Here is a 24,016-nt window from a genome sequence, read left to right on the forward strand (position 1 = left end):
CTTAATTTACTTCTATTTAAAAATCTCCAGTCTTCCAGTACTTATCAGCTGCTGTATGTCCTGCAGGAAGTGGTGTATTCTTTCCAGTCTGATACAGTGCTCTCTGCTGCCACCTCTGCCCATGTCAGGAACTGTCCAGAGCAGCTGTCCCCATAGAAAATATCTCCTACTCTGGACAGTTCCTGAGATAGACAGAGGTGGCAGCAGAGAGCACTGTGTCAGACTGATAAATACACCACTTCCTGCAGGACATACATCAGCTGATAACTACTGAAAGACTAAAGATTTTTAAATAAAAGTAAATGACAAATCTATATAATTTTTTGACACCAGTTGATTTGAGAGAATTTTTCTTGCTGGAGTTCCCCTTTAATTTTGTTATTTTTTTTTTATATATATTCACTGTCTATAAAGTCTGCAAAAAAATAAAATAAAATAAGGTAAATTCTCCACCGTGCGTGACAAAAAAAAAAATGGACGCATCCCTGATTGTGACTGTAAGTATCATAATGTGTCTGGTCACAGTAACTACCGCTAATGTGTTCATGTTAGTATCTGGTACATAGATATAGAACTTATTTTTAACACTTCCAATTTGGCGCGCGGGGGGTCACACTGTGGGTTGGGTGTCACAAGCATGTCTCAGCATGTCATAGAGGGGGGCTACAGGTCTCAGCATGTCATAGAGGGGGGCTACAGGTCTCAGCATGTCATGGAGGGGGGCTACAGGTCTCAGCATGTCATGGAGGGGGGCTATACGGCTCAGCATGTCATAGAGGGGGGCTACAGGTCTCAGCATGTCATGGAGGGGGGCTATAGGGCGCAGCATGTCATAGAGGGGCGACTACAGGGCTCAGCATGTCATAGAGGAAGGACTACAGGGCTCTGCATATCATAAAGGGGGACTACAGGGCGCAGCATGAAAAGTACACATAGTGGAATAACACTGGGGTGATGTGATACACGTTAATGAAAAACATGGACACGGATGCAATCACGGATGGCTTTCCACAGATCAGGGATCTAGCTAGCGGACAAAAATCATAGGGGGGGATTTATCAAACATGGTGTAAAGTGAAACTGTCTCAGTTGCCCCTAGCAACCAATCAGATTCCACCTTTTATTTTCCAAAGAGTCTGTGAGGAATAAGAGGTGAAATCTGATTGGTTGCTAGCGGCAACTGAGCCAGTTTCACTTTACATCACAATTGATAAACTTCCCCCACAGTCCTTAAGGCCTAAGGGTCGCACTGCATGTTTACAGTCTAAACATATTCATTTAATGTAAAAAAAACAGATGCAATTGCGTCCTTCCATTTGGATTTGCTTTTCCATTGACTTCCATTATAATAATTAAAAAAAAAACACGGATCAAAGCAGACTGCAAAAATACAAAACCTACCCTAACTTGGTCTTTGTATAAATTCTCATCTTCTGAGCCATGTAGCGTGCAGAGTAAAATCCATTACTAATATATACATATATGTATATATGTGTGTGTGTAGGACTGCAGGACTGTAAGCATTGTGGTAGCGTGCAGAGTAAAAACAATTACTAATGTGTGTGTATATATAATATAATATATATATATATATATATATATATATATATATTTATTGTGGTAGCGTGCAGAGTAAAATCCATTACTAATGTGTGTATATATATAATATAATATATATATATATATATATATATATATATATATATATATATATATATATATATTGTGGTAGCGTGCAGAGTAAAAACAATTACTAATGTGTGTATATATAATATAATATATATATATATATATTGTGGTAGCGTGCAGAGTAAAATCCATTACTAATGTATATATATATATATATGTACAGGACATTGTGGTAGCGTGTAAAGCTGCAGAGCCCGAGGCTGCACCACTCAGGGATTCTGATGACATATCCTGTTTAGATTTCTGTCAGATGTAGCAACACCCAACCTGGGTTTCATCCTTTTGGCAATATCCGCGAATAAGCCAAAGAAGAAAAGGGTGAGTCCGAGGTCGAGCTTTGCTTCTTATTCTACTTGGTTTGAAAAAAGAAAAAAAGAAAGTCTCAATGGGAAATGGAGTATAATCTGGTAGAATACTGGGATGACATTGTCTGGGGACAAACGCTATCTACTTACCAGCCCTTCCCCAGCTCTTATATTAGTCAGGATGACTTGCTCCAGACAGGCACTTTGACTTGTTAAAGGGTCCGTGGTAAATTTATAGGTTTTGTCACATATCCCATTTAGAACTTTGGACTACAAGAAGGGAAAAAAAAACAGAATTAAGATGATGTGATAGTAATGGTATGTGAGTATTACTGCTTCTCCGGGCAGGATTCTCTTCTGTTACAGTGTTACATAAACCATCCCTGTGTAAATATTATCATTACGTCCTTGCTAGACATGAGCGAACCTTGAGCATGATGGGATTCATTCAAACTCTCTGCATGTGATTACCATGGAAAACATGGATACAGCCTGTGGCCTATGGCTGTATCCAACAGGACACCCTAGGGCTGCATCCAACTTCTTCAGCCACCGGTAATCAAACTCTGAGAGTTCCGGGTTTGGACGGACCCGAGCGTGCTCAAGGTTTACTCATCGCTAGTAAGAAGGGCAGGCCTTATCAACAGAAGACGTTTCTAGTTACTTTCAACTATGGATACATAGAAATCTAATGTATTCTCTCAAGCCTGACACAGTGCTCTCAGCTGCCACCTCTGTCCATGTCAGGAACTGTCCAGAGCAGTAGCAAATCCCCATAGAAAACCTCTTCTGCTCTGGACAGTTCCTGACATGGACAGAGGTGGCAGCAGAGAGCACTGTGTCAGACTGGAAAAAATACAACACTTCCTGCAGGACATACAGCAGCTGATAAGTACAGGAAAACTAGAATTTTTACATAGAAGTAAATTACAAATCTGTATAACTTTCTGAGACCAGTTGATTTAAAAGAAAAAGATTTTCGCCGGAGTACCCCTTTGGCAGATTAAACAGGTGCTAAAAAAATACAAAGAAACTTCAAAGGAAAACTTTTTTTTGGTAAACTGGCTTTTCAGTCAAGAACAATTCTGTTAATTGGACTTCACTGGTAAATTCCCGTCCATCAGAATGTGATCTGCATCCATGTGAGATGGAAATGAAGATTAAACGCTCGGCAAGATGAGAAGATCACCTTGTCCTGTTTCAGCGGTGAGGAGTCAGAATGGGAGTCTATAAATAGGAGATGGAATCACCGCCACGTCCTGAACTCCAGCAGGATGAATAAATATTACCCTATGTCTTCTGTTTAATGGGGCAAAGCCGATCCGGGCAGATTTATGAATTTATTTAGTACAATACAGACGTTGCAGACAGACTGTCTGTATAGCAGAGGAGCAATGCTTCATCCTATACAGCATATCATATGCAACCGAGAGAAGACTCCCAAATAGACGGATTCAGGGTCAAATATGACTGATTTTCTGATTACTGACAGGAGGAGCATGGTACAGAGCCGGGGACTAACCAGGAACCAGAACCAAAACAAATCATTGCTCATTCTACTATTAATACTGGTCTCCTATCTATCTATCTATCTATCTATCTATCTATCTATCTATCTATCTATCTATCTATCTATCTATCTATCTCCTATCTATCTCCTATCTATCTATCTATCATCTATCTATCTCCTATCTATCTATCTATCTATCTATCTATCTATCTATCTATCTCCTATCTATCTATCTATCTATCTATCTATCTATCTATCTCCTATCTATCTGTCTATCTATCTCCTATCTATCTATCTCCTATCTATCTATCTATCTATCTATCTCCTATCTATCTATCTATCTATCTATCTACTATCTATCTATCTATCTCCTATCTATCTATCTATCTATCTATCTCTCTATCTTCTATCTATCTATCTATCTATCTCCTATCTATCATCTATCTGTCTATCTATCTCCTATCTATCTATCTCCTATCTATCTATCTATCTATCTATCTATCTCCTATCTATCTATCTATCTATCTATCTATCTACTATCTATCTATCTATCTCCTATCTATCTATCTATCTATCTATCTATCTCCTATCTATCTATCTATCTATCTATCTATCTATCTATTATCTATCATCTATCTTTATATCTATCTCCTATTTATCCATCTATCTGTCTGTCTATCTATCTATCTATCTATCTATCTTCTATCTATCTCCTATCTATCTATCTATCTATCTATCTATCTATCTCCTATCTATCTATCTATCTATCTATCTATCTATCTATTATCTATCATCTATCTTTATATCTATCTCCTATTTATCCATCTATCTGTCTGTCTATCTATCATATATCTATCTAAATTGTGTGTGTGTCTGTATGTAGCAGAACTGTTTATGTATGGTAATGTAGCAGTGGTGTGTGTCTGTATATATCGATAGAGTACTGTGTGTGCCTGTTTAGAAAGCAGGGCTGTAAGTGTAGTATTAGACGGACCGATACAGGCCCGATAATAACTGTAAATGAGCGTAGATCTGCTAGATTGGTGTTCGTTTACTGGGCCTATTACACGGCCCGATAATCGTTTAACAAGGGCTGCATGGACATCGTTACCGATGTCCTTGCAGCCCTTGCTTAAACTGTACACATTACCTATCCATGCTGCAGGGCTCCTCTTGCACTCTGCTTCTCCCCAGCGGTCCTCTTGCACTCTGCTTCTGGCCACAGCGGTCCTGGACAGTGATTGGCTGAGCGGCCTGTCAGCTCAAACAGGCCGCTCTGAAGCTGCAGCGCGCGGGACCCGGGGAGAAGCAGAGTGCAAGAGGAGCCCTGGACCATGGATAGGTAATGTATGCACTTTGCAAATCATCAGCCGCCGGCAGCGCACTGCTATTGCACGTAGTGATGCGGGGTCGGCGCCTGACAATTATAGGTCCAAACCTATATCACCGATCAGCCGAAGATCGTTGTCATCGGCTGATCATGGTGTTTATTACACAAAGCGATAATCGGCCAGATAGGACCGATTCGGCCGATTATCGTTCCGTGTAGTAGTACCCTAAGTGTGTGTGTATATATCTATGCTGTAGCAGAGCAAGATGTGTATGATGTAGCAGAGCTGGGTGTGTATTGTGCATGCTGCAGAGCTGTGTATGTATGGATATAATGTACTGTTATGGAGAGCGTTAAAGTGGCCCTGTCATTTTGAATACACTTTGAAACCAGGGGTGCGTCTTATAATCAGGTGCGTCTTATAAAGCAAACAATACGGTAGATGTAATAGATACTTACAACGTTTAAAACTGAGTCTTCCATTTCAGCAACTAAGGATTCCTGCAAAGACAAGAACAAATACGAGACATATAAGTGGGACAGATACTAATAGACTGTAATTCACTGTATTTAGTTCTTGATACAAGTTTTATGTATTTAAAGGGAACCCGTCACAGTGAAAACCCAGCTCGGTGTAACGCTAAACAGTAATGATTCATCAGACATAGCTCACTGGCTAAATAACAAATGCAAACACAAAGGAGCTGGCAATCTAATAAGAGAAACTCGTCTATGCTGCCAATGGGTGAGTCTGATGGTGCAATGCATCTGTGCTGCCACCCACATCTCCAGAAACTGGCAGCTATAAATAAGAGATTATCTTATACACTGAAAAAATAACCCAGGTAAGTCTGTGCGTGTATTTGTGCTTCACTCGTAACGCCACATTCCAGCATAAGGTATAGTCGCTATTAGTCACAAGTGTTGTATACACATACAGTGGTACCTTGGTTTAAGAGTAACTTGGATTAAGAGTGCTTTGCAAGAAGAGCTCACAGGATTTCAAAATTGTAACTTGGTTTAAGAGCATTGCTTCGGTTTAAGAGCTCCCTGTGCTGTGTGTGAGGGGGGGTGGGGGAGGGGCATGGTCTGCATAGCGGGGTCTGCAGCACTGTACTCTGACCCAGGAAGTCTCCCTCATCTACTAAATCACAGCAGATCCACTTCAGGCTGGGGCTTACATCAGGGGACAGGACTGTGGAGGTAATCTCTCCATAGCTGTAACCCCTCTCTCCCCAGACAGAGAGAGCTGCTATACTGTGCCCACATCTGTCCTGCTCATTCCTTCATGCTCCCTGCAGTCTCTGTCAGCCCTTGTGTTTTCCATCCTCTCCATTCCTGCTATAATCTGCCTGCCCTCACTCTCAGCTATACACACTGCTGCTATAATGTGCCTGCACTTACACTCAGCTATACACGCTGCTGCTATAATGTGCCTGCACTTACACTCAGCTATACACACTGCTGCTATAATGTGCCTGCACTTACACTCAGCTATACACACTGCTGCTATAATGTGCCTGCACTTACACTCAGCTATACACACTGCTGCTACAATGTGCCTGCACTCACACTCAGCTATACACACTGCTGCTATAATGTGCCTGCACTTATACTCAGCCATTCACACAGCTCTATAGAAAAGTTTCTGTCACTGTCCTCCCACACAGCTTTGTGATTCACACTTCCTGATTGGTCCATGCTAAACACCCCTTCCCCGCTGCTGTCATGTGACCACACAGACATCTGACAGCAGCCCTGCTTCTCTATTCTAGCCTGTTGTACTACGCTACTACATTATGGGGATCTGCAGCCCCAACCTGTATCTACAAACTGCTGCTGTTTTTCAGGGTTATGCACTTACTACACATTATACTCCACATGCTGATTACTATACTGTACAGTAACTTATAATATCACATATTCTGCTGTTTCTCATTGTTTGTTTTATCTGTTTTACATGTTATTTAGCATATAAAATCATTATTTTTGGGGTGTGGAACCAATTGTCTGCATATCAGTGAATTCTCATTTGCTTTGGTTTAAGAGTGGATTTGGATTACAAGTGCGGTCCTGGAACGAATTACGCTCGTAATCAAAGGCACCACTGTATATATATATATATATATATATATATATATATATATATATATATATATATATACACACACACACACAATTACTCAAGAATTGAAAAGATTGACTATAGAGGTTATCAGTAAATTAGTATTTACACCTTCACGTCTGTTTATGGAACTTTATTTACTTTTAAAGTTTATATACCTTTAAAAATAAATAAATAAATAAATAAATAAATAATAATAATCATAATAGGTGCAATGCATAGAATACTCCCAAGGCTGGGTTCACATTATGTTTTTGCAATCCGTTTATTTCATCCGTTTTTGCAAAGAACAGATGCATTTGTGTGCATCCGTTTTGATCCGTTTTTCTACTGGCTTCCATCATTAAAAAAAAAAAAAAAAAAAAAAGGATCAAAGCACATCCATTTTTTTTAACGTACACAAAAATAAGGTCAAGTATGTTTTAGTGTTTTTTAAAAATAACAAATGTGTTTTGATCCGGGTTTTTTTAAATGCAAGTCAATGGAAAAACGGATCAAAATGGATGCACACAAAAAAAAAACGGATTGCAAAAACATAGTGTTAACCCAGCCTAAGCCTGGGTTCACACTGCACTGCACGCTGGGTTTTTGTAGTCTGTTAAACGTAGACGTTTTATGGAGGAAAACAAACAAACAAAAAAAACTATACAAAAACAGATGCAAAAGTGGATGTAATTGTGTGCAATCCTTTTGCATGCATTTTTCCATTGACTTCCATTATAAAGAAAAACAGAAAGAGATCATTTCAAAACGGATATGTTAAACAGACTACAAAAGTGCAGTGTGAATCCAGCCTAAGGCTATGTTCACACACAGTAAGAGTACCGGTCGGATGATCTTTGCAGCCGCAGAGTTCTGATGCGGGCGCATCAGAACTCCCCATAGCACACTATAGAGCGTGCGGCTGGATCCTCTCGCTCCATAGTGTGCACTGACACTGTCAGTTTTCTACGGCGCCGCTAGGGATCCCGGCCGGAGGGTATACTATGTGTATACACTCCAGCCGGGATTCCATAGAAGACAAGGCAACTTATCTTTTCGTATCTTTTTTTATCTTTCGTACTTTTACGAAAAGATACGTTGTGTGAACCCAGCCTAAGGCTGCACAAAACGGATGAAAAACGGATGTAGTTGTGTGCACCCATTTTGATCCGTTTTTACACTGACTTCCATTCTGAAAAACAGATCAAAAAAGGATCAGTAATTTTTAACGTACACAAAAACGGGGTTGACCGCGTTTTTGTGTACGTTAAAAAAAAGGATGCGTTTTGTTCCGTTTTTCTTTATAATGGAAGTCAATGGAAAACGGATCAAAACAGATGCACACTAATACATGTTTTTTTTTGCATAAAAAGGATGAAAAAAGACAACAAACAGCAAAAACGCAGTGTGAACCCAACCTAAGGTCGTACTGCAGCAGGTTCTTATGTGTTTTTATGTTACTGCTTAGGTAAATGTGTGATTCTATAAACTGCATGAGATAAATCCAGATCATATCCGCGTCCATTAACCTGTTGAACGGTGGTCGTCAAGTCCAGACAGAGCTGAATGATTTTGTTCTTTGTTGTTGAGAAGTCAGTGATTCCAGTAAATGGCGTCCTGTTAGCAAACAAAAAAAAATCCACTTAGAACAAAGACTGCTGGAAACTCTTTGAAGAGAACACGCTGGCAAGCTAAACATACATTGTGAATGTGGGTCAGCGGGCCAGGGAACATCTTTCTCCGCTAAGCAGCACAACAGTTTCCTCTCTCACATAAGGAGCTAACACTTTAAACCACAGAAATAAACATAGTGCGGACGGCGAGCCAAGCTCTACATTCCTGCACTAGACGGTCGGCTGTCTTCTATCAAAATGCCGCAGGATGTATAAAGGACATGAGAAGTGTACGGCCGAGAATCAACTCCCCTTATGAATAAGAACAGAAGAATCATAGCTGTTTACAAATCCGAGGGGTCGGAAATGCTGGTGAAGCGTATGAAACAATACAGAGCAGACAGATTCCGACCTGTGAAGATTTACAAACACAGGAAATGGGGTCACGAGACGTTACAAGAAAGGACACCATAAAAGACCCCTATACACAGAACGAGGCCTGTGATTACCACAATTGGGAATTTTCCACTTTAAAGGTCGCCATACAGTTTATCGGTGTAAAGTGTATGGGGGTCTCCCGAGACTCCACCGACAGATAGGTGTCAGGCATGATGCAATATAGAATGATACCGGCAAATGCCGCATGCTCAGGTTTGAACAACATTAAAGGGGTACTCCAGCCACGTTTACTTTGTAGATGGAAGTGTAGCAGGCCTGACACCATTCTGTGCCGTTGCTGCAGTGGGCGTCTGATGTTCCAGGCCGTGCCGCCTCTTCTTCAAACACAACGTTATTGGGAGAGTACACAGAGCAGAGCCATTGTCCCCGTCTCCTCTGTGACAATCTTGCGAGGTCACATGATCTTCTTAGATCCGTGCTCTGCCTAAGCACATCCAAGAAGATCATGTGACCTCGCAGGGACGTCACAGAGGAGGCGGGAACAATGGTTCTGCTCTATGTACTTTCCTGATAACGCTATGTTTGAAGAGGAGGTGGCACAGCCTAGAACAAAAGAAGACCACTGCAGTGATGTCACACTTCCGCCAGCATAGCTTACTACAATTCCATACACAAAGTACGCTTGGCTGGAGTGCCCCTTTAAATCTAATAAAGCGCCTTAGGTACAGTCAAGGTAACCATAAAGAGGGGGCATCCTCTACATCTAGAGAAAAGAAGGTTTCACAATCAGCACAGACGCAGATTCTTTACTGTAAGAGCAGTGAGACTATGGAACTCTCTGCCACATGATGCTGTCATGGCTGATTCATTCAATAAGATCGAGGGAGGCCTGGATGCTTTTCTCGATAAATATAATATTACATGTTATGGGATGGTGATCCAGGGATTATTCCGAGTCGGGAAGGAACTTTTCTCCCCATGATGCGGCAATTGGTATCTGCCTCTTAAGAGTTTTTGCCTTCCTCTGGATCAACACAGTATAGTAACTATGAAACTACTATAGCAGGACAATAGGCGACATGTATGAGTGCCGAGGCTTACCTATCCAGCCACGCTAACAGGGCTTTGGCCGAGCCTATCAATTCTACCACCGATGTAAGGAACTCATTGGGAGGTTTATAGGACGTAGTCCCGTCATAAGATGTACTTTTCCTCCTGTTGCCGATATAATTTTGAAGGTTGTTGGAAGCCGATCTGAGTTTTAGCACCAAGTTTTTCATGTTGTCAGTTTCCAGACCATAATTCTGAAAAGAACAAAAAATACAATGTAAGCGGTCTGAATAAAGCAAAGTAATACCATATATATATAGCAACAATAAATGTACAGATATACTGAAAGTCATGAAACACCTAGAGAGCATTCTACAAACCTAATAATCAGCTTGTGTATAAGGTTATGTTCACACATCGCATTTATTAGCTGTTAAAGAGACTGTCAGTAGGTTTATGGTGTCCTATAAACTAGTGACAGAGAAGCTGAACAGAATCATGTATCAATTACACTGTTCTGTGCAGCTTACCCAGAGATAATCCTCCTGAATAACTTGAACAGTAAGTAGTCCTTTCCATTATGTGCATGAGCTCAGTAGTCCTGGATATTCATGAGAAGCAGAAAACTCCACCCAATAGCTGCTGATTGGCAGTTATTTATCCATGCTGTGTATAGGCAGCCAACTGTCAATCAGCAGCTGGAGGGCGGGGGGAGGGGTGTGGCAATAAGCCTATTCTCCTGCATATTAGGAGAACGGCTGAACAGAATGATGTAAGTAATTCACCGATCTGTTCAGCATTTCTGTCACTAGTTTATGCTGCCCTTGATTAAGGCGGAATAAACCTAGTGACAGATACTCTTTAATTACCTTTAATTAGCACTATTTTCCCCTCAATTCGCAATAAAATATTGAAATTTTTGCCACAATTCTGTCCAGAGCAGTAGCAAATCCTTACAGAAAACCTCTCCTGCTCTGGACAGTTCCTGACACGGACAGAGGTGGCAGCAGAGAGCACTGTGTCAGACTGGAAAGAATACACCACTTCCTGCAGGACATACAACAGCTGATAAGTACTGGAAGACTTGAGATTTTTAAATAGAAGTAAATTACAAATCTATATAACTTTTTGACAAGAATTCATTTGAAAGAAAAACATTTTCACTGGAGTACCCCTTTAATGTATAGACATTTATACTTGTTAGCAGTCATCAGTGCTGGATAGAGAAGCCATGGCTCTATGATTATAGGAAGAGAACAGTGGAGATAGTATTAGAAATTGGGACTAAAGTAGGACTAAAGGAATGTAAAAGCGGGAACACAGTAACGCCATATTTGCATGGCTCATTTTAATCATGTTCCTTTAATTCCTACTCCTCTAACTTTAGGGGTTACTATTTGTGGAGACTTTTTTATTATTATTTTTGTGCCGTCACTGCCAGAGACACTTGTCGGGACATGCTGCTGGCTGAATCACAATGAACTGAATAAGATGAATAGAGAACCATCATATTGCTCAGCTCAGATAGGGGTGAGGGTAATGACCTGAACCCCCAGTCTGTAACCACCGACATCCCTATAGCCATCGCTATACATAGGGGTGATGCTGCAGTCAGTGTTAGGAGTGCGGCAGTCAGTATAAAACCATCTAGATGTAAGCTGCAATCTAGACTCCTGGAATAACATTACACTGCGGCATGTACCAGACACTGAGGTCAAGCCCGAGCATTTTTTTTTCCAGAAAGCAATAAATTTGACACATATATTTAGCATGGAGTGAGCTGCCCTGTTCTGTTCTTTCCATTATATAGTTACTCCAGCAATGTGAATGATATGGAAACATCCTTAACCTCTTAATCACCACCAATATGCCTTTTTGAGGCGCCCCAGGGGTCATTGCATATACGGTGGGCTCAGGAGCTGAACTCCTATATGCAGTGGGTGTCACCTATCTGCAACTACCGGGCCTGTGGGGAACAATTAGAACTTCCGCAGCAAAGAATGTGATTGGTTACTGTGGTTGCCGGAGCGTTATACTTACCTTCCATGGCAGCCTCAGTCTTTCTGCAGACTTAATCAGCAGATCGCCGATAAAACTGATCAATGCTGTGCAGAAACACAGCATTGATCAGTATGTGCACTCTAATAATTGCATATAATAGTACCCTAGGGGGACTATACCATTTTCAAAAGTACAAAAAAAAAAACCTTCCCCCTTTTCTAACTTTTCAAATAAAAAATGTATATATGTATGTTATATATCGCTGTGTGCGGATTTATCTGAATTATTACAATAAACCATTATTGATCCCACTAAGGGTCTGTTTACACAGAAAGATTACCTGACAGATTAGCTGCCAAAGATTTGAAGCCAAAGCCAGGAACAGACTATAAACAGACATCAGGTCATGAAGGAAAGCTTGAGATTTTTCCTCTTTTCAAATCCATTCCTGGCTTTGGCTTTAAATCTTTGGCAGATAATCTGTCAGATAATCTTTCTGTGAAAATGGACCCATAGTGATCGCCAAAAATGATTGATTAATACCAAATGCCATAATTGCTGATTTTTATTTATATCATATATTAGATAAAATAGAAAAAAAGCAAATAAAATGTCCCATCCACCCGATTATGATGCCAATAAAAACTACAGATCATATCACAAAATATGTCACCGCAGATGAAATATGACGAGATGGAAGTCAAGTTAGTAAAAAGAAAAAAAAAAGTACATAAACTGCTGTAATTGTACTGACCTACCGCATAAAGATTACAGATCAGTTTTATTGCAAAGTGAACACTGTAGGAGCAAAAACCCTCAAAAGTTGCAAAACTGCAGGTTTTTTTTTTTTTATTTCAGCCCAAGAACTTTTTTTTTATGCAGACAAAATGATAAAATGAAGGAAGTCATTAAAAAGGTCTATTTGTCCCTGAAAATGAAGCCCTCAATTGTCTCATTATATTGAAAAAAATCTAAGAATTATGATTTTTGGACTGTGAGGAGTTACAAATTTGCCAAAAATCTCATATGGGGAGGGGGCGTTATTTTGGGGGAAGGGGTTTTAAAGTCCTCGGCACAATGCTGACATGAGAACTACTCCAAATGCCGTCCAGATTTAGACTGGCGCAGCGCCCGACCAATCCGCTCTCTATGCGCTGCTTTGTTGATATTCTGTTTCATGTAATGTGTCATGTCACCATAGACGCTGAGGCTGTAAATCTGTGAATACTTCGGCCAGAGGATTTCCCGAGAAGTGGAAAATATGGGAAGCTTTCTGTTTATTTTAAAAATGGCCTTGTATATAGTAGAGGCTGAGTGTTCTCTGGACAAAGCCGGTCACATGCTTCCGCTATTTATGTGTGAAACACGCTGTGTTCTCACTATAACCCTATTATACACACACAGCACTGGAGACAGATATATATATATATTGCAGTAAAATGATAGAATCCAGGGATTTGATCAAATGATGGAATGAACACGTCGTTGCATCATTTCCCTGGGGTTTTGATCAAATGCCTGACCCCTTTCAGGGAAATGATGGAATGAACGATCGAGGAGACGCCCGGCTCTATATTTGGCGGCGGGGGACGGGGGAGCAGAGCAGCACACCTCCACAGCAGGCACATGGCGGCAGGGGCGGACGGGGGAGCAGAGCGGCACACCTCCACGGCAGGCACATGGCGGCTGGGGCGGACGGGGGAGCAGAGCGGCACACCTCCACGGCAGGCACATGGCGGCAGGGGCGGACTGGGGAGCAGAGCGGCACACCTCCACGGCAGGCACATGGCGGCAGGGGCGGACGGGGGAGCAGAGCGGCACACCTCACGGCAGGCACATGGCGGCAGGGGCGGACGGGGGAGCAGAGTGGCACACCTCCACGGCAGGCACATGGCGGCAGGGGCGGACTGGGGAGCAGAGCGGCACACCTCCACGGCAGGCACATGGCGGCAGGGGCGGACTGGGGAGCAGAGCGGCACACCTCCACGGCAGGCACATGGCGGCAGGGGCGGACTGGGGAGCAGAGCGGCACACCTCCACGGCAGGCACATGGCGGCAGGGGCGGACGGGGGAGCAGAGCGGCACACCTCACGGCAGGCACATGGCGGCAGGGGCGGACGGGGGAGCAGAGCGGCACACCTCACGGCAGGCACATGGCGGCAGGGGCGGACTGGGGAGCAAAGCGGCACGCCTCACGGCAGGCATATGGTCGGGGCAGACGGGCCCTGGAGGCGGATGGGGAGCAGAGCGGCACACTTCCCGGCAGGCATACGGCATTGGGGCGGACGGGAAGTAGTGCGGACAGGCCGGGGGAGCAGGAGGCATGTTGCAGGGTGGGGAGGAAAGGACCGGAGGTTGATGGGGAGCATAGTGGCACACCTCCCCGGCAGGCGTATGGCGGCGGGGCGGCCGGGGAGCGGAGCGGGCAGGCTGGGGGAGCAGGAGGCGTACAGCAGGGGAAATGAGCAGAACGGGGAGCAGAGAGGCGATGGATGAAGACGGGGAGCAGAGCGGACAGGCCGGGGGAGCAGAGAGCTAATACGGTAAGCGAATTCTATGTGGCAGGGGGTAATGATAGAGTTCATTCCATCATTTCCCTAAGAGGGGTCAGTAATTTGATCGAATCCCTAGGGAAATGACGGAACAGCGCGATCATTTCATCATTTCCCAGGATTTGATCAAACCCCTGATTCTATCATTTTACTGCAAAATATATATATATATAGCTTTATACGGCCATCAGCCGCAACATTAACACAACTAAGGGTCCATTTACACAGAAATATTACCTGACAGATTATCTGCCAAACATTTGAAGCCAAAGCCAGAAACAGACTATAAACAGAGATCAGGTCATAAAGGAAAGCCTGAGATTTCTCGTATATTCATTTCCACTCCTGGGTTTGGCTTCAAATCTTTCTGTGTAAATGGACCCTAAGGGTCCGGGGTGATTATAGGCCCAACAGGCTAACATGGCCCTGTGTGATCCGTCAGCTACAGGGAACCAAAACTGTACCAAGTCTTAGAGATGAGCACAACTGGGGCATGCTGGAATCCAATCGTTCGGCATTTGATTACCAGTGGCTGAAAAAGTTGGCTGTCCGGAAAAACATGGATACAGCCATAGGCCATAGGCTGTGTCCACCAGGACTCCCTAGGGCTCCATCCAACTTTTTCAGCCACCGGTAAACAAATGCCGATTGATCGGACTCCATCATGCTCCAGTTGCACTCATCTCTAGTATATATGTCAGGACATCTGAAAAATCAAAGGACGTACGCCCCCTCGGGTTCCTGAGCTGCTGTGTCAGTCTCAGAGCAAAAACCCAACATAAACATATAATAAAGAAAACATGCTGAAAAAAGAGAGAAATCTCTGTTTAGTAAATCTGGGCCAATATGTCAGTATATATACAGGACTTGGTGTCACTGACAGCTCTGGGGAACAATATAGGAAGAAAACAAATATTTACCATTCCACTCTAGGTAATCATTAAACTTTAGCTGCGGCTGTATATAGGAGAATCCCACAGTATATAGGAGAATCCCACAGTATATAAGAGAATCCCACAGTATATAGGACAATCCCACAGTATATAGGACAATCCCACAGTATATAGGGGAATCCCACAGTATATAGGACAATCCCACATGATATAGGACAATCCCACAGTATATAGGAGAATCCCACAGTATATAGGAGAATCCCACAGTATATAGGAGAATCCCACAGTATATAGGAGAATCCCACAGTATATAGGACAATCCCACAGTATATAGGACAATCCCACAGTATATAGGAGAATCCCACAGTATATAGGGGAATCCCACAGTATATAGGAGAATCCCACAGTATATAAGAGAATCCCACAGTATATAGGACAATCCCACAGTATATAGGAGAATCCCACAGTATATAGGGGAATCCCACAGTATATAGGACAATCCCACAGTATATAGGAGAATCCCACAGTATATAGGAGAATCCCACAGTATATAGGAGAATCCCACAGTATATAGGAGAATCCCACAGTATATAGGACAATCCCACAGTATATAGGACAATCCCACAGTATATAGGAGAATCCCACAGTATATAGGGGAATCCCACAGTATATAGGAGAATCCCACAGTATATAGGACAATCCCACAGTATATAGGAGAATGCCACAGTATATAGGACAATGCCACAGTATATAGGAGAATGCCACAGTATATAGGACAATGCCACAGTATATAGGAGAATCCCACAGTATATAGGAGAATCCCACAGTATATAGGAGAATCCCACAGTATATAAGACAATCCCACAGTATATAGGAGAATGCTACAGTATATAGGAGAATGCCACAGTATATAGGGGAATCCCACAGTATATAGGACATTCCCACAGTATATAGGAGAATCCCACAGTATATAGGACAATCCGACAGTATATAGGAGAATGCCACAGTATATAGGAGAATCCCACAGTATATAGGACATTCCCACAGTATATAGGACAATCCCACAGTATATAAGAGAATCCCACAGTATATAGGAGAATCCCACAGTATATAAGACAATCCCACAGTATATAGGAGAATCCCACAGTATATAGGACAATCCCACAGTATATAGGAGAATCCCACAGTATATAAGAGAGTCCCACAGTATATAGGACAATCCCACAGTATATAAGAGAATCCCACAGTATATAGGAGAATCCCACAGTATATAGGAGAATCCCACAGTATATAGGAGAATCCCACAGTATATAGGACAATCCCACAGTATATAGGACAATCCCACAGTATATAGGAGAGACCCACAGTATATAGGAGAATCCCACAGTATATAGGAGAATCCCACAGTATATAGGAGAATCCCACAGTATATAGGAGAATCCCACAGTATATAGGACAATCCCACAGTATATAGGAGAATGCCACAGTATATAGGAGAATCCCACAGTATATAGGAGAATCCCACAGTATATAGGAGAATCCCACAGTATATAAGACAATCCCACAGTATATAGGAGAATGCTACAGTATATAGGAGAATGCCACAGTATATAGGACAATCCCACAGTATATAGGACATTCCCACAGTATATAGGACAATCCCACAGTATATAGGACAATCCGACAGTATATAGGACATTCCCACAGTATATAGGAGAATCCCACAGTATATAGGACAATCCCACAGTATATAAGAGAGTCCCACAGTATATAGGACAATCCCACAGTATATAAGAGAATCCCACAGTATATAGGAGAATCCCACAGTATATAGGAGAATCCCACAGTATATAGGAGAATCCCACAGTATATAGGACAATCCCACAGTATATAGAAGAATCCCACAGTATATAGGAGAATCCCACAGTATATACGAGAATCCCACTGTATATAGGACAATCCCACAGTATATAAGAGAATCCCAATGTATATAGGACAATCCAATGGTATATGGGACAATCCCACTGTATATAGGATAATCCTACTGTATATAGGACAATATGGGACTGTCAGACCCCCATGCACAGACATATAGAGGGATATTCTATCAGACGCTACATGATGGCACGTTCCATGTGATGAGGTCTGTACAGAGATATTCATGGCTGAGAGCGCTGCTCCTGGGGGAAAATGCCTGTTATAGAGCACCTGGCGTAACCTGGAACACACAAAATCCATCACTATGAAGAAGTAATGCCCTGTAGAGACGTGACTTCCCGACTGAGCTTAGATTAGTCATCCATCAATTTCCAAACATTTCCACCTCATATTCACTCTGGTTGAACAGATTACAGACACGACTACACAACGTCCCTTTTGGGTTGTTTGATGGCTGTTTTTTTGGACACCCGTCATTTTGCGCCCAATGGCCGTTATTTCAGAAGCCCCTAAAAAACGTTCTGTGGTCATGGCCTTAAACGGACAATACATGTCCTCTTCTGATGTCTAAAATAAACCATACTGACCTGCTGATCCTACAGTTGAAGGGCCAGTGTCAGCGGTGACACTTGCCCGGGTGCTGGCGCTGACTCGGGCTGCCATGTAATGCATTCAGAATTCCGGACAGATGTGCTTACGGAATTGTCCAGAATTCTGCATACCCCTGTAGGGTTCTATGTCCATGTTCTATATTTTCCAGCATGGACACCCTTCAGGAAAAATCCTGAAAGGTGTCCATGCCCAATAGAAACCTACGGGTCTTATGAGGGAATTGGGATAAATTTACCGGACATGTGAAGGGGGCCTTAATGTGTCATATACCATGCCCTGAAGGCCAAGTACACCCTGTCATGGCAGCAGGATCCATAATAGCAGTGGCTCCACTCTGCATATACCCATCCATATTCATTATGACATGACAAACAAGTGCAATTGATTCCCAGCATGCGCAGCCGGCGCACAGCAATAAAAATGAGAAGAATAAAATGAACAGGTTAATTATGGTGTTTAACCCGCTATAGTGATTAGAGAGCTGTCTCCTAACGTATGCGCCTCACCCATTCATCTGTCCCCGGACTGCTCCAGGGCATGCAACACTAAGCAGAGAGATGTCATGTGGAATAAAGACACACAAGTGACGGGGAGGAAACCTTTGATCCTAGAGGAATGTCGCCTCATTACCTTATTGCCTCCATTAGCGTTGTCGTATATATATGCGCTATGAATGGATGCTCAGGACCGCATGTTGTGCAGTGTTACTTCCCGTCCTGGACAAGGACATGGCCACCCTACTAGGTGGTGGGGCCTGCCAATCACTATGGACGTACTCACATGCCCTATATTCTTGTTATTCTCTGTAACATTACAATTATGTGTGATGCATTTGTCTATCACAGAAGTGGAAAAAAGTAAAGTAAAGGGGCAAAGTGAGAAGTTACAAAACCTCCAAGTATGAGAAGTGACATTAAAGGGGTTATCTGGCATTAGAGATTTTTTTATATGATGCTGCCCTGCTGGAGAACATAATAAAGAAAGATGACATACTTACCTCTCCGTGCTAACCTGGGGTCCTGTTGTGGTATCTCCAGAGTCCCCCGCTGACTGCAGCCACTAACGAACTTGTCTCCAGAGTGACAGCCCGCTCAGCCAATCACAGGCCACGATGCTGTCCTGTCTCAGTCAGTGATTGGCTGAGCAGGCCGTCACTTCCTGTTTGTCTTAGAAGCGGTGGCAGTTCCAGTCAGCAGGGGACACAGAGGACATAGGCGGAGACTTATCAAACATGGGGGGAGATTTATCAAACTGGTGTAAAGTGAAACTGGCTCAGTTACCCCTAGCAACCAATCAGATTCCACCTTTCATTTTCTAAAGAGTCTGTGAGGGATGAAAGGTGGAATCTGATTGGTTGCTAGGGGCAACTGAGCCAATTTTACTTCACACCATGTTTGATTAATCTCCCCCATAATACATATCTCGTCATACAAGCGCTTAGGCCACAGTATCACACAGGAGGAACACATTAGTTTAAAGCAATGTATAGTGTATGTATAGTGTATGTATAGTGACGGCAGTGCATGATAAAGGAAATGAGTGGGAAACTGTATGAGATGTAATACAGCCTTAGGATCTGGCCCCGAAACCCTTGTGTTACATGTTCTGCTATAACCTATAAGACAATGGAGGAATAAAAGCTTTAGGATTGGTCTTTCCTCTTGTGTTATATACAATATCCTATTGTGCACGTCCGCTCATCTCACAGGTGTAACGTTACCTAGACTGGGAATCGCACCTTATACAGCCTACGCTTTACTCTTGTCCTCGAATAATAAAGTTTTCATGAAGATGATAGATGATTGGTTTAAAAAAAAAAAAGGCTTCCCCACTTACCAGAAATGACAAAAATAAAAAAGGGGACAGCATTACAGGGGTAGTTCACCGAAAGTTTTTTTTACTTTCAAATCAACTGGTGTCAGAAAGTTATATAGATTTGTAATTTACTTCTATTTAAAAAATCTCAAGTCTTCCAGTACTTATCAGCAGCTGTATGTCCTGCAGGAAGTGGTGCATTCTCTCCAGTCTGACAGTGTCTCATAGTCTCATAGATCGATATCGACTGCTGAGGAGAGCTGGGAGGACCTGATAGACAATCGATTGGAGGGTTTGGCCTACACAATGACCTTTATAGGGCGGGTTATATAGGGAGTCTATTGATTCCTATCAGTCCCAAACAACTGGTTAGTTTAGTTTAGGCAGTGTGTTCCAGAGAACGCTCAGGGCGCTCCATCCATCCATACATATATTAGAGGTGTGTTTGGTTTTATACATTGTGTGACTTCTTATGTTGATCTGATACTAGGAGCCTATACGTTACGATGCCGACATCTGCCCCTAAATCCATAGAGAATATAACATCTCATAGACGATGAAGTGCATGACAGAGCCAGACATACACAATGACCTCTCTGCGAGGGATAGGAAAGAATGTCCAACCATTCCATTCCCATTACTCCAGCACATTCCCGTCTTCTCGTCGCTCTTTTTCTTCGCTCTCAGCCCAGTTTTTTTTTCTTAAAATGGAAACAGCTTTTACTGTGCAGAACTTCTGTATATAGTATAATGATCTTTGTCTCACTTAGGCTGGGTTCTTGCTGTCCGTTTAATAGATCCGGAAAAAAACTGATGGTAAAAAATCCTGAAGTTGCGCGCCATCCGCCGGGATCCGTTTTTCCTTGACTTAGGGCCCTATTCCACGGGATGATTATCGTTCGCATAATCGTTAATTATAAACAATCTCAAACGACCGCTATTGCGAACGACCTGAAATCGTTCACCCAATTACACGGTCGTCTTGTCGTCACTACTGCGTTCGTCACTACTGCGAACGACCAAACGACGTCTTATTCCATGCGAACGATTTGCGAACGAGCAACGATAAAAATAGGTCCAGGTCTCATTAAGCGATCGTCGATTTCTCGTTCGTCGTTTAATCGTTAACTGCTATTCAACCGAACGATTATCGCTTAGTTCCGAACGATTTAACGATTATCCGAACGATAATCGTCCCGTGAAATAGGGCCCTTAGGCCTTATTCACATTATTAAAACTGTCCGTTGTCGCAGATACACAACCACGAACAATTTTAGGGCCCTTTTAATCCTATGTGTGCATTCATACCATCCGTGCCGTCATCCTTGCCGCAAAAAAATAGGACAGGTCATAGTGCGGATGGCGGCACAGATGCCTCCCCCGCTCCTATCATCCGCTCTCATCTTCACCCCACACCTGTCACTGCTCCCATCTTCCCCCCGCTCCTGTCACTGCTTACGTCTCCACCGCTCCCCCGACCCCCAACCCAGCGCATGCAATCAACAGACGGAGTGGAGTTTTTAACGGAGTGGACAAAATCACACTCCATGAAAAGCACTGGACATGAGGCCTTACATTATAAAAATAAAAATTTATTTTTTTATTTATTTTTAGCGTACACAAAAACATGGCCGACCCAATTTTTCTTTACGTTAAAATTAAACCAGTTGATTTGAAATCTTTTTTTTTTTTTTGCCGGAGTACCACTTTAACAAGGACCCTTTTATGTCCTTTATATATACATAACTCATATGAACGGAACATGATTTCTAACAATTCTATAAAAGTAAAAAAAAAAAAGTAAAGCGACTTTTGTTGGACAGGAAGCGTCAAAATGGGATTTCACATAACAAACTCTTGACAAAGAAAACTCTTTCATCTTCGGGTGTGTCGTGACTTTTTGAGCTTATCCAGAGAATTTTTACAGATGTGAGGAAGTTTACACCAAGAATCAGATTTTAAGGAAAAACTCTTTCAGATATAAAAACCATGTGCCGGGTTCTTTCCTGGAAGTACCAAGTTATCGTTGTTCCAGGTCAGGAAGAGGAGAGGGAGTCGTGAAAAGATCCCACCCCCACCATCAATATGACAAAGGGGCAGCCGTTCCCTCAGTGGTGTACAGCGACATTAACAAGAGTGTGGCTGTGCCTTGTACTGCGCCCCAGTCCCACTCATCCTGTTCCGTTAAAGGGAAACTCCGGCGAAAAAATTCTTTCCAATCTACTGGCGTTAGAAAGTTATATAGATTTGTAATTTATTTCTAGTTAAACATCTTCCAGTACTTATCAGCTGCTGTATTTCCTGCAGGAAGTAATGTATTCTTTTCAGTCTGACACAGTGCTCTCTGCTGTCACCTCTGTCCATGTCAGGAACTGTCCAGAGCAGCAGCAAATCCCCATAGAAAACCGCTCCTGCTCTGGACAGTTCCTGACATGGACAGAGGTGGCAGCAAAGAGCACTGTGTTAGACTGGAAACAATACACCATTTCCCGCAGAACATACAGCAGCTGATAAGTACTAGAAGACTGGAGACTTTCTGACACCAGGTGATTTGAAAAAAAAATATATATAAAAAATCGCCGAGTTCCCCTTTAAATGAGCTGAACCGCAGAAACAGGCACTGCCATATTTCTATGGTCAAGCAGAAGCAATAAACCAAACCCAGTCATGTAGAGGTAAACTAGTACAGAGCATTCAGCTACTCACCAAGGCACACAGAAGATCGACAGCCTCAAGAACAAGTTCCTGATGACCAATTCGTGTCACTCCAAGTTCTTCCAGATCCTGGTGAGATATCTTCAGGAGTTGTTCACCATTAATCTTCTCCCTTTCTACACCGGGAACATAAATCTGCAGCGAGTCGTCAAGTCCTACAATAAAACAAAGCGGATGTAAGTCCTAGGGTTTTGGAGGGGTTTCTTTTTCGTATGATTTTATAAGAAAGTCAAAAGTATAACGAAAAATGCCAGTTTTTATCATAGATAATCAGACAAATCAGGTGCAGGAGGACGCCATGCCTCCTGCCTGCCTCGCCCAGACTCCCTGCCCGTCCATAAGACAAGCGGGGCCTACATGGAGGAAAAGGCACCTTTCCCCTGGTGAGAAAACACAATTGAGTGTGAGCAAACCTGGAAGTCTCAGCATTTGAATCACCGGTGGCTGAAGAAGTTGGATGCAGTCCTAGGGAGTCCGTAGGCCATAGGCTGTATCCATGTTTTCCAGGACTACATAGAGCTGCAACCAACTTCTTCAGCCACCGGTAATCAAATGCTGAGTATCCAAACCCGAGCGTGCTCAACTCTACCTGCAATGTTGGTGTCCTTGGGTTGAAATCTAACCAAGGACAAGATAGGCATGGAGTTTGCATGTTCTTCTCTTGTTTGCATGGGTTTCCCCAGATACTTAGGATACCCCCCTCCCCTCCATATACATACTCATTAACATGGTATCTATCTACTTAAGGGAGAAGTCCAGCGATTTATAAAATCCAGCAGCCGGCAAGGGGGAAAGCAGCGGGACCGGCCTAGAGACCCCTGCTGGGCTGCGGGATCTCCAGTGCTGAAACGTAACAATCAGTCACTGGGGTGAGCAGCCGCTCCAGTCACTGACTGTCTGAGCAGCCAGTCCATCGACAGGGCCAGACCTTTTCCCCCATATCATAACGTCTTCACAACTTTGCCTTCCAACAGGGGGTCCCGAGGACGGTCCCGCTGCTCAACACAGGGGAGAGGTAAGTTGGTACTTGTAATCAATTTCCCCCCTGCCCCTGATGGATTTTATAAATCACCTGTTTTTTTCTTTAATGTGTTACATTGGTGGTCCTTCTATTTGACATCTGTACATCCCTTATAAAAAGCAGCAGAATTGCTGTTTCTAAAGCTACGTTTACACGGAACGATGATCATTCGTATTTGCACGATAACGATCGAATCCGAACGATAATCGTAGGTGTAAACGCAGCGAACGATCAAACGTCAAGCGAGAAATCATTCATTTTGATCTTTACAACATGTTCTTAAATCGTCGTTCGCAAAAAATCCGCAGATCGTTCCGTGTAAACAGCCGTTCACCGATTTAACCTATGTGCGAGATAGGCTTAAGTGATTGCAAAACGATCGCAAAACGATTTTTCCGTACGATATATCGTTCCATCTAAACGCTGATCGTTATTAAAAAAAAATCATTACTTCGAAATCGTTAAT

The 24,016-nt window shown here is 42.8% G+C and overlaps 1 protein-coding gene across 2 annotated transcripts in view; it reads right to left on the bottom strand.

The window, feature by feature from the left end:
• CNKSR3 (CNKSR family member 3) overlaps positions 1–24,016 on the bottom strand; it is a 66,554-nt gene that overhangs the window by 13,667 nt on the left and 28,871 nt on the right. Inside the window, exons 1-5 of one of the 2 annotated variants that reach the window (XM_069955380.1) lie at positions 18,997–19,101; positions 10,055–10,257; positions 8,471–8,558; positions 5,294–5,335; positions 2,145–2,264 (exon numbers count right to left, since the gene is read on the bottom strand). In XM_069955380.1, coding sequence (XP_069811481.1) covers positions 2,145–2,264; positions 5,294–5,335; positions 8,471–8,558; positions 10,055–10,233 — 429 coding nt within the window. In that variant the 5' untranslated portion in view covers positions 10,234–10,257; positions 18,997–19,101. Of the gene's footprint in view, positions 1–2,144; positions 2,265–5,293; positions 5,336–8,470; positions 8,559–10,054; positions 10,258–18,996; positions 19,102–22,520; positions 22,685–24,016 lie in introns of those variants that run through there. The other variant, XM_069955379.1, reaches the window with a different exon arrangement.

Source organism: Dendropsophus ebraccatus, chromosome 15 (assembly GCF_027789765.1).
Source record: "Dendropsophus ebraccatus isolate aDenEbr1 chromosome 15, aDenEbr1.pat, whole genome shotgun sequence".
In the NCBI taxonomy this organism is placed as follows: Eukaryota; Metazoa; Chordata; class Amphibia; order Anura; family Hylidae; genus Dendropsophus; species Dendropsophus ebraccatus.